Consider the following 13,857-nt stretch of genomic DNA (forward strand, 5'->3'; position numbering starts at 1 on the left):
TAATTAACCAACCAGCTCCCATGTAGCAGGTTTATTGTGTAGTAATATGTTCCACACAAGCAGCTTTATGAATTCAATGAAAAAGGGGTGAGAACTAGTGTTTGTGTGCACTGTACTTGAAGACAAAATCCTGGACATGCAGAGTGGTTTAACCCTTTATTGGGCAAATAATTATATTTGGTAACTTATGTAAATATCCCAAAATATCCTTCCTTCCTTCCCTTCCTCTTTTCCTTTCTCCCTCCCTCGTTCCTTATTTCCTCCGTCCTTCCTTCCATCTGTCCTTCCTCCCTCCCTCCTTCTCTCCTCCCTTCCTTCCTTCCTCCGTCCTTCCTTCCTTCTGTTCTTCCTCCCTCCCTCCCTCCTTCTTTCCTTCCTTCCTTCCATCTGTCCTTCCTCCCTCCTTCTCTCCTCCCTTCCTTCTTTCCTTCCTCCATCCCCCTTTCTTCTTCCTTCCTTCCTTCTTTCTTCCCTTCCTCCCTCCCTCCTTCTCTCTTTCTTTCCTCCCCCCTACCTTCCTTCCCTCCTTTCAATGAGTGTCCTATAAAGGGTTAATACAGTTATGAGACAGAAACTCAGAAAATAACAGAATCTTTAATTCTTGATAAACTCCATTATCAATGAGGGCAACTCTATATAATAACAGAGGACATACCACATCATTGTCAACCTTTGACAGTATTGTAATGTTTGAGACAAATTATCTTAATGTGATTAAACAGTAATTAGTTATGCAATAATGTGTTTTAGAAAAAGGATAAGGATTCCTGCAACACTGTGCATAACTGTAATAAAAGTGGTTGCATATTCAGCATACACTTAATTGTTAAAACACGAACCTGTAATATTTGCCATGAATAATACTTGAAAAAGAAAACCACATAAACTACTTTAGATCACATTCAGTGATTAATACTTGCATTAATATTTAAAATTTGCTACCAAATTAGGATTGGCTTCTGTGGTTCATTATAAAAACATATACCGATATAACTTGAAGAGTACTGCATTTAAGTGATCTGCTTTTATTAAAGGAGGACAGTCACACCCAGGGCACCTTAAAGGCATCTGGTTTCCTTTCAGTAGCTGTAGGGGCCTCTGTAGCTAGGGACATGTCTGTAAGGGCGAAAAGGTCTCTGGTATTCACCTGCATTCCTCCTGTCAGCGTAGTCTCTTTGCCTGTAATCACAGTGTTTGGTAAATAAGATGCCATGTTATATATTAATATGAAAAACATAACCACAAACTACTTTCAAGAGTAAGTTGTCAGTCTTTATAGAATATTCTCAATTTTTCAGGTCCGTACTAAAAGACTAGTAAATATATTGTGTATTAAAGGATGTGTTCCTGATGTGCTTTCAGTGTAAGTGATGGGGAACAAAATGTGAAATCCTCCTCTGCAAAAAAATATATTTAAAAAGGTTTATCTGTAGCTTCAGGAGTGTTTAAGTATCAGTGTCCCTCTTTGAAATACTACACTTCCACTGCAGCTCAGCCAGGAAACACAAGGGATTTTTGTACTAAGAAGACTTTGAAGATATCCTGTTGATTTGAATAATTTGGATGACTGAAGCTTCATAAATGGATTTATTTTTGCATAAAACGAGGACTGAGGATTTCGTCCCTCATCAATTACAACAAAGACACATAAATGGTTCTTCTAAAAGATCGGTATGAAACGGAGGAATGACTACATCAAGCAAGACCAGTGTTCAAATGGGTACTTGACTGTTTTAAGATGGACTTGAAAAAATTATCAAGTTAACCCTTTTAAAAAAGATAAAGCTGGTGGTATTCTTGTGCAGAGCCAAACCACTAATTAACTCATCCTACTTACAAGTATTATGTGTCTCTCATCTTGACTTTGTATTACACTGAACTTTTTCTACAAAGTCTACAGGTGGTGATATTTACTACATCAAGCTAGTGAAGCTCTGTAAACTGAACCGCATTCCTTTGCGTGAATGCGGTTCAGTGACGTCTGCTGGGAAACCCTCTCCTGGTGCTCACTATCTTATCTTTATTATTTCTTTGGAGCCATTTCTGAATTATCTACAGTAGCCGTTGAGCCTCATATCACCCATTGCAACAGAGCTCTACAGCACAGACATAGATAATGTATCACACTATAGATATGAACACAATAAATGTAACTCATGTAAATGGGATGAGTTCATTGTTGGTTTGGCTCGGCACATTAAATATGGTAACAATAAGAAAGAAAATTGCTAATAGAATTACACAGTTACTACTAATTTGCTTTCTTTGTTGAGTTAGATGAGAGGATTAACTTTGTTTCTCTCTAAACCTAAAAAAACAAACATCTCTAAAACTCCCCAATTAATTAACAGGAATCTCTGTGTTGATTTTCAAAAAGGACCTGTAACCATTTCTAAGCAAACAGCTCAGTGCAGTGAATCCCTGAGTCTTGTCAGCACCGTGAGGTTGCCAGACAACCCGTGGAGACACTGCACAGAAGTGCTGAGTAGACGGCTGCTCCAGTCTGTTAATAGACGCTTAACCCCTACTGCTCCATACTGAGACACTTTCTGTGAACTCAACGGTTATAAATCACTCACCACATATTCTCATCTTGCAGGTCTTCCGCTTTGAGGGCAGATTTTGAAATGCCCATGCCGTGAGGAATCCTATCTGGGTATCTCACTGCTATCTTGATGCCCATCAGCTCAAAGCCCTGAAGAAGTAAATGAAGATCACAAACAGTATTACCAGCTGTTCAATGGAAAGTAGCTAAAGCCTACTTTGAAAAGTGGCTGCATGATGTCAGAACTAACATTATACAATATTTAAAGTCAGACTCCAACTAGATTCATCATTAGTTACTATCTCATCATTAAGACTGCAGGGAGCAAATGTATTGGCCCTGATTATTATGAATGACTAGGTAACAGGATTCATTAGGATTAGATCAGATTGGATCAATAACCAACATGTGATAGGTGATTGTCTTGACCTCACAGGACACTCTTATCACTGTAAACACCACTTACATTAAAACGTCGGATTGCTTCATCACAATCCTCTTGTTTTGTAAAGTTAACAAAGGCACATCGTTTGGAGGTCAGCAGCTTCGTACTATAGACGGCTCCAACCCTGAAAGGAGACATACGACGTTAGTGGCAAAGCAGTTATTGCGTTATGTTTTGATCACATGTTGATCTTAAATTACAGGCTAGATGATACATATGTTGTCTTACTTGTTAAACAGGTTGGTTATCATGGACTCGCTCACTTGGTGAAACAAGTTTCCCACCCAAACTGGAAACAGCTCCCTGTAGAAAGAAAACATTTGTGATAATTAGAAGACTTCTCTTGAATAAAAACAAAGTGTTCATGTGCTAGAAAACTTTTGTGGAGATTCTGATGTGATTTTGAGAGGAAACCATCACCATCATCATCATCATCATCATCATCATCATCATCATCATCATCATCATTCATATAACGCAGTCTGAAGTGCATCAAAGCATTTTATTATTTTCCACTCTCCTGGAATTTACCATTTAATTTAAAAAAAAGTGCTGCAATCCTAATTTTCCAGAAAGGATACCAATAACCATAAGTAAACTTTAAGTCAAGCACGTTTCCAATATGAGAACTGGCTGAGTGTAGTAAAAGTAATGAAACATTTTAATACAAGGTTGTGGAAGTAAGATTGCTGCTTCCTACCTTCTTACTCTCTCTTGTTTGTTATTGTTTGACGCCCACTGCTCTCTTGTTTATCCTGCATCATGTCCAAATAAGGTAGAAACTCTGGGATTTTTTTTTTTTTTTGGATGAGCAGAACATGGGAAGAAGTCAAGAGTCATATATGGCTTAGAGCCCTTAGTTTCTGTGTCTTTGTATCGTAGCTGTAATCATTTAAGCTGATAAGTTTGACCGATCACAGATCACTTCTTTGTTCCTTCAGAAACAAATTAGGTTTGTTCTTTGCTTGTTGAGATGAGCTGATGCCGATCTGATTGTACAATCATTTTTAATCTTCTACCCAGCAGTGTTTTATATATCAGTTCATATTCCTGTTTAGTGTGTTTCCGGGCTATTTCCATGACCGTATCATCCAATTAACTTTCATTTATACTTCCTAATTTGGCCCTTTGATGATGGTATCTGTGAATTTAATTCATTAATATTTTGTTAACATCTGTAAAATCTGTATTAAATTCAGTATTGCCCCACTCTGTGCTTTTGTTGCTGTGTGAATAATAGCACAGCAAGTCATACAAGTCACAGAGAGCTGGATCTGCACTGATTTCTATACAGCAGATTAGTCATACATCACAAAGTCATCGCACTGATTCAAAGGCTAACTGTCACATGGCTAGCTTGTAACCTAAGAAATAATGTATAGTTATTTTAAATCATTTAAGGTTTTGAAATGGACAATGTTATTAAGTTAAAACCAAACATTTTACAACATCAGTAAATCATTACTCCACCACAGGATCACACTGTACATCTATTAGTATGTAAGTATCAGAAATCGGGACAGTGCATGTGACTCAATATATACTCACGGTGGTGATCGTTTGTCCTCACTGCTGGTCACGGCCTGCTTGGAAATGGGCTTTGGCTCACTCGGGACATTTGACATATTCTGGACTGGGCCTAAAGGTTTATTCTTTAATGTTGTCGTCGCCTCCTTGGACTGAGGAGGAGGAGGAGTGGGAGGAGGAGGAGGAGGAGGAAAGGCAGGAGCAGGGGTTGTGTTGGCTGAAAGGACTGGAGAGGTTCCGGTGACATTGGCTACTTGAACCGGTGGAAGGGTGCCATTTTGAACAGCTCCTAAACACACAGACGGGTTGTTTACACTGGACCATCAAACACTCACTAAATGTAATGTAACCAGTGACATGCTGGCTCATCACTGACAGTGTGACATGTCAACTGAAGCTACGACATGAGTTTAGACAACATCCTCTACGCAGACGGGCCACAGCAGCATTTGAATATAACCTGTAATAATAAAATCAGACGAGATTCTCACCTGCTTGTTGCTTTAATTTGAACAGCACCTCCAGAGCTTTATTTACTGTGCCGTGAATAATTAAAGCATTTGAGCTTTGCTCCCGAGTGAAACCGTACTCCTGAAAAAGAAACAAAGACCTTCAGTTAATTATCACTACCAGCTTGTCTGATAATATTCTTCCACTTTTCTCTGCATTGTTCTGTTACTGTTGTTAATTTTCAAAATAAAAATGAGATTATACACTTAGTCTGTGTTTTTTTTCTAATGCAACACCAAATTGAACAAATGTATCCAAGGTAGTTGCACATATAACAGTGTTACTGATACACACCATTAGTTGTGTGATCTGTACTCTCATCAGTTCTTGAGCAGCTTCTGCACAGGCGCTGTCCATCTTCAGAACCTCCCTGAAGACCTTGGAAGCCTCTTCATACCTCTGCAGGAAAGAGAGAGAAAAAAAAATTATAAGCATTCCTCTATACACACACACACACACAAAAAAAAAATCAAAGGTCAGGCTTACTGGCTGCCAAAGTAGTCAGCCCTGTTTATTAAATGTTTACAGCAACAGCTAGTAAGAACAACTCTGAGTAAATAACGGGAGCCCGGGAAGGTCAGTGACACTTGGAGTTCATTCAGGCCAAAGTGATGTGACAAAGTCATTCCAACCTGAACAGTGGAAATCTGGTCAAAGGGTAGGTCAGAGAGGGGTGTCACAGTACACACAATCCACACTGATACACACCATTAGTTATGGGTCATAGCTTAATGTACAGTGAGAAAGACCAGCACTTAAAAGAAGCTCATGAGCAGTAATTCCTACTACAAAAAACACCTTGCATTTTTCATGGGAGACCATTTACCTTTAGACCAGCCAGAGCTCTGCCCTTCCTAAACAGGCCTTTAACCCAGCCTGGATACATGCTGAGGGACAGCTCCGCATCTGTCAGGGCCTTCTCATATTCTTGCATCTTTTCAAAACAGAAGGAACGATTGCCAAACAACCTGAAACAGGAAAAGACAGTTAAAATGTTACATAAAAGCAAGTAGATGGTATAAGCTTAAAAGAAAATTTGCCTCCAAGTTAAAAGGATGTGCTCTTACTTAAACTCTGTCGGGTTGTACTTAATTGCATCCGTGAAATACTTCACAGCCATATTATAATTTCCTGCACTTGCATACTGATTTCCAATAACTGCAAAGGGGGAAAAGGAGGAACTTTATTAAAAATGATCAACACAACTGAGTAAATGTGCATGAGATCAGAGAAAAACCTCACCTGCAATATCTGTGCTAATTTTTACATTATCTTCAAATGTGGGGCTGCTAGGTTCGGCAGAGTCCTGCTGAGAAAATAAAAAATACATTTATGAACAACTTCATGTAGCGGACACAGCATCAGTACGACTCAGAACATCCTCTGGTCAGAGTCACCTTTGACCCTCAGATGAGTAAATTGGACCAGGTTTGATATAGAGACAGACAGGGTCTTTCTCTTGGACAAACAAAGATCCCTTATCATTCCATGGGACAAAATCAGTCCGAATGGAATGCTTTGATCTAATTGCAAGGAGGCAATTCAATAATAATTCACTTTGTAAGAATGGGCCAGTTGTCCTCTTCCCCCATAACCCGAGGCGTGAAAAATGACCTTTTACACCCCAAACCCGGAGTGGGGGGGGCAGACTCTGGTCTTCTGACTAAGTCTCATGAGAAGTTTGTGACCCACGTGTTTAAGCCATCCTGTCTTCTATGAAGCAAAACTACATAAAAGTAACAAAAGATAGATTTTGGTCTCTCCTTCGGACGTCATAATTTATCGGAGAGACTTCTTCCATCAGACAAGAGTCACACAGACCACGGTCGTAAACTAAAAAGACACATTCCTGACTTTCCCCCATCTGTGTCTCCTGAAACCACACAGAGCATGAAAGTGAGAAAATTAGTGTTAAGAACTTAAACAAGAACATCTTACAATTACTTATATCCTTATCAATTACCTAAAGAGACCTCCACTGTAACAGCTATTACAGCGATCATAGATAAATGTGTATTTGGAGAACTGTGATTATACTTTCTTACTTACTTTAGTTTACTTACTTACTAAATTTTGGTATGAAAATGTTTGTTTAATGTGAGAAAATGTTACACTGATGTTATGCTTACATTTTGTTGATCAACAATCAATTATCTATCATGGAATAAGTAGAATAACTATGTGTTATGCTTGATCATATTAATCCTCTTCAGGTTTTAATGAATGGCAGCTTGATGAATCAAGTTGATGTCATATCAAAGCCAGAATAATACATCCTGTGTTCTGTGTCAATAGATTATAGTATGCATTTTATAATCAGGATTAAATACTGAATGAATGATGATGATGAAAAGTTTCATGATAAAAAGCTGGAAATCAGATCCTCAGAGTAGCTGTGATGAATCTGATTGGCTGACACACCAGCCCTCCCCAGGGACAAAACCCAGCTGCACCCATTCTGAAACTGTCTTAGCGGATCTGAACCGGGCTTAGCATGACCTGAACCGGGCTTAGCGGACTCAAGCAGCGCTCTGCTCTGCCCATCTTCTCTTTTCTTCACCTCACACATTCTTAACTTAATCTTTACTTATTCTCTATCTAAGTTTTCCTAAGTTTTGTAAACTTGTAACTTTCACCAGCAACGTCCAGAGAAAAGGCTCTTTAAGTAAACGCGTCATTAAGTTTTGCATTCAGCCTGTTTTTGACATTTTTGATGATTTTGACGCTGAGATCTCTCCAGAAAGAGAGCTAGTTAAATTAAACGGTTCCTCCATCTTTCATCAACCTGAGAGAACTTTTTGGGCAGACAAACGCCTGTCAACCCTACGACTCATCATAACCGAGAGGAACACAGTCTGCCAGCGGACAACGACCGGACCAGGCAGTCTGACTAACCCTAACCCATTTATTAGTAGTGTGTAGTTAATAAAACCCATAAAACCCAATCAATGGTGTATGTCTATTCTTTGAAGTGATACAGGGGATCTATTGAACCGTAGAGCCATGAACTTTAGATATTTGACTGATTCAGAAATTTATTGATTTATTAATTATTATGATTTATTGATTTATTAATTGGCTAATCAAACAACCAATTAAGTAAAAATCTTTTTCTTACGAAGGTGGTGACCCTTATTACGAGAGCTATTTTCAATATCTTTAAGATCCATAATCCATTACATTCATGTTAAAAGCACAACTGTTACTTTATAATGGTCAAACTTGGTTGTTCAAATATTCTTTTTTTCTCCAGACAATGAAAATACAATGTCTCACCTTTTTGACAGCATCCTGGTTTTCATTAGGTTTTCCAGGGACTGTTTTAGTTTCTTCTTTAAGTGCAACCTTCTTTTTCTCCTTCCTCTCAGGCCGTGACTGCTCCAATTTACGTCTGGCTATGAGAGCAGCTTTACTCACAAAAGTACTCGTCAGATCCAGCTCCTTAAAAAAGAAAAATCGAAAATCAGATAAGGAGAGACTCAATTTGTCGCCAAACCTTTCTAAATAACATCATCAAAAGTGATTAGATTTAATAAGTCAGCCAAGTACAATACAGGCAACAATTCTACATTATTTCTGTAATGCCATGATTACATTTTAGGCATACTGAATAATAATTTATGAAATGATGGATGGTTTCATTTCAACCTTTTCCATTTTAAGTGCAGTATCATCCAACTCGTATATGGGTTGAATGACACATTCCTTACCCCACCTGTGAGAGTCATAACTATTTAGATCACAGTCACATGGCTTGAGGTGTTTACACAGCTGATTTTGTGCACACTCATCCTTGTGATCGTGTCCATTTGTAACTTGGCTTAGTGCCATAAACAGGTCGGGAATAGTTATGTGTGTACTACAGGTGTTGAAGCAATTGTGTATGTGTATAACAGCAGACTGCAGTGAGCATGCAGGATGCTTGCAGTCAGGAGCATTTCTTCATGTTGGCTGAGGCGTTAACTTTCAAGTGCCTGAATAAACTAGAAGGACCACTCTCTTGTTGTCAGTCCTCTGTTTTCCAGAAATCTCACAACAACTGATAAGACCATAAACTAATCATATAAAGCAGTTGTTACCTCAGAGTCTCCTGAGTCATCCTTGTCACTATCTTTCTCACTGGATTCGTTTTCACTGCCATCGCTGCTCTCCGTATCTTTAGCTGCAGCCGGCTCTTTAACTCTGGTGCTGGCACCATCTTTAGATTTAGCGTTAACTTGTTTTCTCTTGTCTGCTTTAGACAGTTGGGGGTCATCTGTTCCCTGTAAAAACAAACAAAAAAAAAAACGATAAGTCAAAACACAAGTATTGTTGTACATTTTAAAGTGCACAGGATTCCAAGATGTCTTACGCTGAAAAGGTTTATTGAGACTTGATCAAGGAGATTGAAAGAATAATCAGTACACACTGTCCTGATGCTCTCTTCAGTTCTGGAGTTTCGGTCCTCCCGGGATATTCCCGGGATTACAGTAAACCACACAGATCATGATGCTATACTTTAACCATGCCCACATATGGGCAGATCCAACACATCTACAACATATAGAATTTAGTCTACTGGTGTACAGATAAGAACAGTGTCTAGAAACACCACTCTGCGCCCTTGTCCCCCATTCCCCAGGGTTCACAATATCCAACCTCTGACTACTGTTACCTTGTTGGAATTATTGTATACAAGTTATCTCATATTTACCCCTTTCTATAATCATTGATCTTTATAGTCTACAAGCATGCTGTTTTAAAGTTGTTTTTCAGGGCCTTTGACCAACTTGTGACCCTGCTCAGGAAGTCCTGGAAGTGTGTGTGACCACCATTGATTAACTTGTGACTCTGATCAGAAAATCTTTAAAGTGTGTGTCCACCTGAGACCAATATGTGACCGATTTGTGACCGATTTGTGACCGATTTGTGACCCCCATCCTTTAGAGCCAAAATGACTATGTAAATTAGGGAAATCCTGAAACCAATAAAAAGAAAGCGTTCGGCAAAGGTTTGCTCAGAACGGGTTGGAGATTGAAACTGAGCAGATCTCTGGCGTTCTCCTTGCAAGTAGAAACTCTAATCCTGTTGTCTTCTCTCCTTTGTTTGATATTGTAAGTGTTTTAGGTTGCCTGAACCTGACATACCTCTACTCTGTTCAGAGAGAGACAGGCAAACGTATATCTGACCTTGGCTGCTATAGCAACACTATCAGGGTGCCTCCCGTTTTTCCCCAAAGCAGCAGACCTACTGTCTACTGCTGTCTCATAGTCGAGATTTGGTACAGCCTTAAAATGACCTCAAGTTTGACCCAGTGTTTGCCAATCTACAATGTAAGTGATGGAACGTTCCCTGACAAGTATGAAACTTGATGAATTTTAGTTTAGTTGCTAAACTTTTAAAAAGATGTACAGAAATAATCTTTACCTCTTCTTTCTTCACAGGGTTCAGTTTTTCCTGGTCCAATTTCTTCTGACGTCTTCTTTCCTTCTGTTTCTGTTGCACGACAACACACACAAAGAAACTTAAAGTCACCCCTGACCTTGAAGCACACTTTGGACACAACTCCCAGGAACACTACTGATTTTTACCTGTTTCTTAAGCCGCTTCTTCTCAGCCTGTTCTTTGCTTTTTTTCTCATCTTGTAATAATTTGGCTTCTCTTTCAGTATCCTAAAAGAGGAAAGGAGTTGTAAAACTAACATTACATCGATTTCAACCATTTAAACTATGCACAATCACTAATGAAATCATGGACATGACAGAAATAACAGAAGGGAGCTTACACTCTCGTCTTCCTGAAGTTTTATGGAGGGTTGGTGATAATGGGGCTCCCAACCATAGTAGTTACAACGTGGAGACTGACAGTGAGTGCTGGATGTATGGTTCACACTTAATTCTCTATCACTGCTGTCAGGGAAATTGTTTTGACAGTGTACCCAACTGTCAGTTTCATAATCATCATCATCATCATCGTCGGTAACATCTAGATCATCTTCATATTCAATACCTGTTAGGAAAAAGAAAGATGCAACACATTTCATGAGCTAAATTCCTGCATAAATCCTTAACGCAATTTTCACACTGCAAAAAAAATGTATGTAGTGTGATATCTTCTTACCAAGAAGGCCACATCTTATTATCCTTTGCATACGAGGACGTCTCTCAAACATATCCACAACCCGTTGCTAGATAAGAGAGAAAGATAGCAATATGAATGTTAGCTCCATATAGCTGTGTACAACCTTCAGATTAGCTCGACAGCTTCAGCCTTGAAACTTATTCTGCTTATTTAGGCTCCACTTTACTCTAAACAAAAAAACCTGGTGTGTTCCCAGCAGCTGTCTAAATCTGTGTGTCAATTCCAGTACTGGCTGTGACTTGGAGTTGCAGTGAATTTATCGGAACTTTAAGTTTCACTTTCCTTTATCAAGAAAGACAGTCTGACTCACTGGGTCAATAATAAACAGGAGCTTTTTTCCTTACACTGACACATCAGTAAAAATACATGTGAAACCACCGATCTAATTTAGGTCATTGTTTTTTAGAATGAAAAAGACAAAGAAAAATAGTAGTAGCTTGCAGTTGATGAGTCAATAACAATGTGGTTTTCACATTACAGCTGCTGACAAAGCTACAAGATGAGAGAAAGCTTCAGGAAGTGAGCCAGCTGATCATGTAAACAAAGCCTGACTCATCTTTTTATTATTATTACACAGCAAATAAATAAGTTACAGAGGTATCAAATTTATTATCTAGGTTAAACCTTTTAGGAATGTGTATTGGTGTGCAGGATTTTATGTTTTTTGATTTGGCTGCACAGTAATGTGTAGTTTATCATTGGTATATGGTACTCTGGTACGCTTCCTGCAGTGATTTGAGACAAGCTGGAAGCAAACTGCAAGGGTAAAATATGGTGGGGCAGCTGTTAAAACAAAAACAAAAAAAAAAACAACAACAAAAAAAGGTAGTGTAATAGTAATTTCAACTCATTTGTAAAATACCCAACCTCCCACCTTCTCACCAAGCTATCAGACCTTTAAATTCCTTTGCATTTCTACTACCTGAGACACTCATTCAAACCTTGTGTATTTTAATTTAGGTTGTCTAGACCTCTTAATTACACACTTCAGGGGGTCAGTGCAGATACCTGCGAAAGACAAAAGAGTGGGGCTGACCCCACAGAAGCCAAAGGATGTAAATGTTCAAGTTTCCCCATGCTTGGGGTCTTTCTTCATTCAGAACTGCTCGCATGTTTTGTTGATTGACCTTTTCTTTGCAAAGTAAATAAAACCTTGTCGGCCGACATAAGTCTCTATTTCATTCTTCACCACGAGCACAGAATTTCCACGACAGTAGCAATATCCCAAATAAAGATGGCAATAGCCAAAGTAAACCATGTAACTTTTAACCAAGAAAACTGTACATTGCAAATGTTAATAAACTATTTGCCTGTAATGAAAATTGTACCTTTAAGTGTTAATGTTGTTCCTAATTGTAAAAGGGCCTGCTGCAAATCTTAAAAATGCAGTTTGTAGAAATGTCCAATGATCGATTGTTTGTCATTTCACAAAAATACCACCAACAATATTGTGATTCTTTTTATCATGGGGTTAGGTACACACACACACACACACACAGGCCTCTTAATTATTTTGCCCACCCCATTAACATACATACACATAAGAAGGTGTATCTTATTAAGAGCCCATTGAGTGTATATTTATCAGTATTATCAAACCCATATGAGTGTTAGTCATTTGGTGGAGTCACGATGATAACTCAGCTCTTTTATTGTGATAAACTGAAGTCTGAATCATTGTTTAATCTAGAAGTGATTACGTGCACCTTTTACAGTGTCTTCAAACTGGTATTAATCATAGGCACTGTGTTCAAAAGTTATTCTGATGAATCCTTAACAAACGCTCAACTTTGTAGGACTGCTGCAGCAACTTTGAGGGCATATTATATATCATGTAAGCTACGCTATAGCCTGGCAGCAAACATGTGGGCGATTCCCATGCCATGTCTCAACTTTTTCACATGTGTATCAACAGAGGATCATTTCACAGCTATACTTACCACCATTTGGATACCAGTAAACTCTGAAAGAGAGGAAGACACACAAACGTCAAATAAAACTTCACCGAAGATTTTTAAAACTCAAACTAACTTAGTGACGCTTTAGCTTTTGAGCTAAACTCGCTAACAACTTTTTACAAGAAGGAAAAAGAGATTTTCTTACCCGTGTCGTCTCTAAATATCTCCATGGTTTGAAATACACCCCATGCACCGCTTCATATAATCTTAAACTCGAGTTAGTTATACACTAATCACTAAAATTACCATCTTCACACTGCTGTTCCTACTGCTTCGTGTTGCCTCCGCGCTCTCAACAAGTGGCGCTGCCTCACATGAACCCGGATGAAACCTGGAGTTTACAGCACGCATGCGCACTGCAAGTGCCAAAGGCCCATTGCTGCCCCCTACTGGACAAAATCATAATAACAACAACAATAATTATTATTATTAATAATAATAATAACACGAATAACTCTATAATATAAAAATAATAATACATTTATTTTATAGAGTGCTTTTAACAATACAAAGAGAGTTTACAGAATCAAAGACAAATTAAAACAATAAAACCATAACAGAATAGATGAAAACAATCTATAAAAGCAATGCAGAGAAGAAGAAACAATATAGAAAAACAAAACAAATAAAAGAAAACAACAAAACAATCAAACATTAAAAGCAGATTTAAAAAGGTGGGTCTTGAGAAGAGAATTGAATTTGATGATATCATAAGTCATGGAGGGATTTGGGGAGTTATAGAGAATGGGGGC

General features: G+C 38.4%; 1 protein-coding gene across 3 annotated transcripts; it reads right to left on the minus strand.

Moving 5' to 3' along the window:
* Positions 1-751: 751 nt before the first annotated feature.
* On the minus strand, positions 752-13,387 carry LOC128383325 (leiomodin-1-like). 3 transcript variants are annotated; one of them, XM_053342941.1, is made up of 18 exons: positions 13,251-13,387; positions 13,088-13,110; positions 11,127-11,193; positions 10,792-11,015; positions 10,598-10,678; positions 10,434-10,502; positions 9,107-9,289; positions 8,304-8,468; positions 6,270-6,333; positions 6,095-6,185; positions 5,854-5,995; positions 5,322-5,426; positions 5,009-5,108; positions 4,539-4,806; positions 3,219-3,293; positions 3,012-3,114; positions 2,580-2,695; positions 752-1,179 (listed from the first exon to the last, which is right to left on the minus strand). In XM_053342941.1, exons 1-18 carry the CDS (start codon positions 13,273-13,275, stop codon positions 1,080-1,082), a joined length of 2,001 nt encoding a protein of 666 aa, XP_053198916.1. In that variant the 5' UTR covers positions 13,276-13,387; the 3' UTR covers positions 752-1,079. The 3 variants fall into 3 exon arrangements, with proteins under 3 accessions (XP_053198916.1, XP_053198917.1, XP_053198915.1); XM_053342942.1 differs by having other exon boundaries at positions 752-1,086; positions 6,270-6,336; XM_053342940.1 differs by having other exon boundaries at positions 6,270-6,336.
* Positions 13,388-13,857: the final 470 nt, after the last annotated feature.

This window comes from Scomber japonicus, chromosome 22 (assembly GCF_027409825.1).
Source record: "Scomber japonicus isolate fScoJap1 chromosome 22, fScoJap1.pri, whole genome shotgun sequence".
In the NCBI taxonomy this organism is placed as follows: Eukaryota; Metazoa; Chordata; class Actinopteri; order Scombriformes; family Scombridae; genus Scomber; species Scomber japonicus.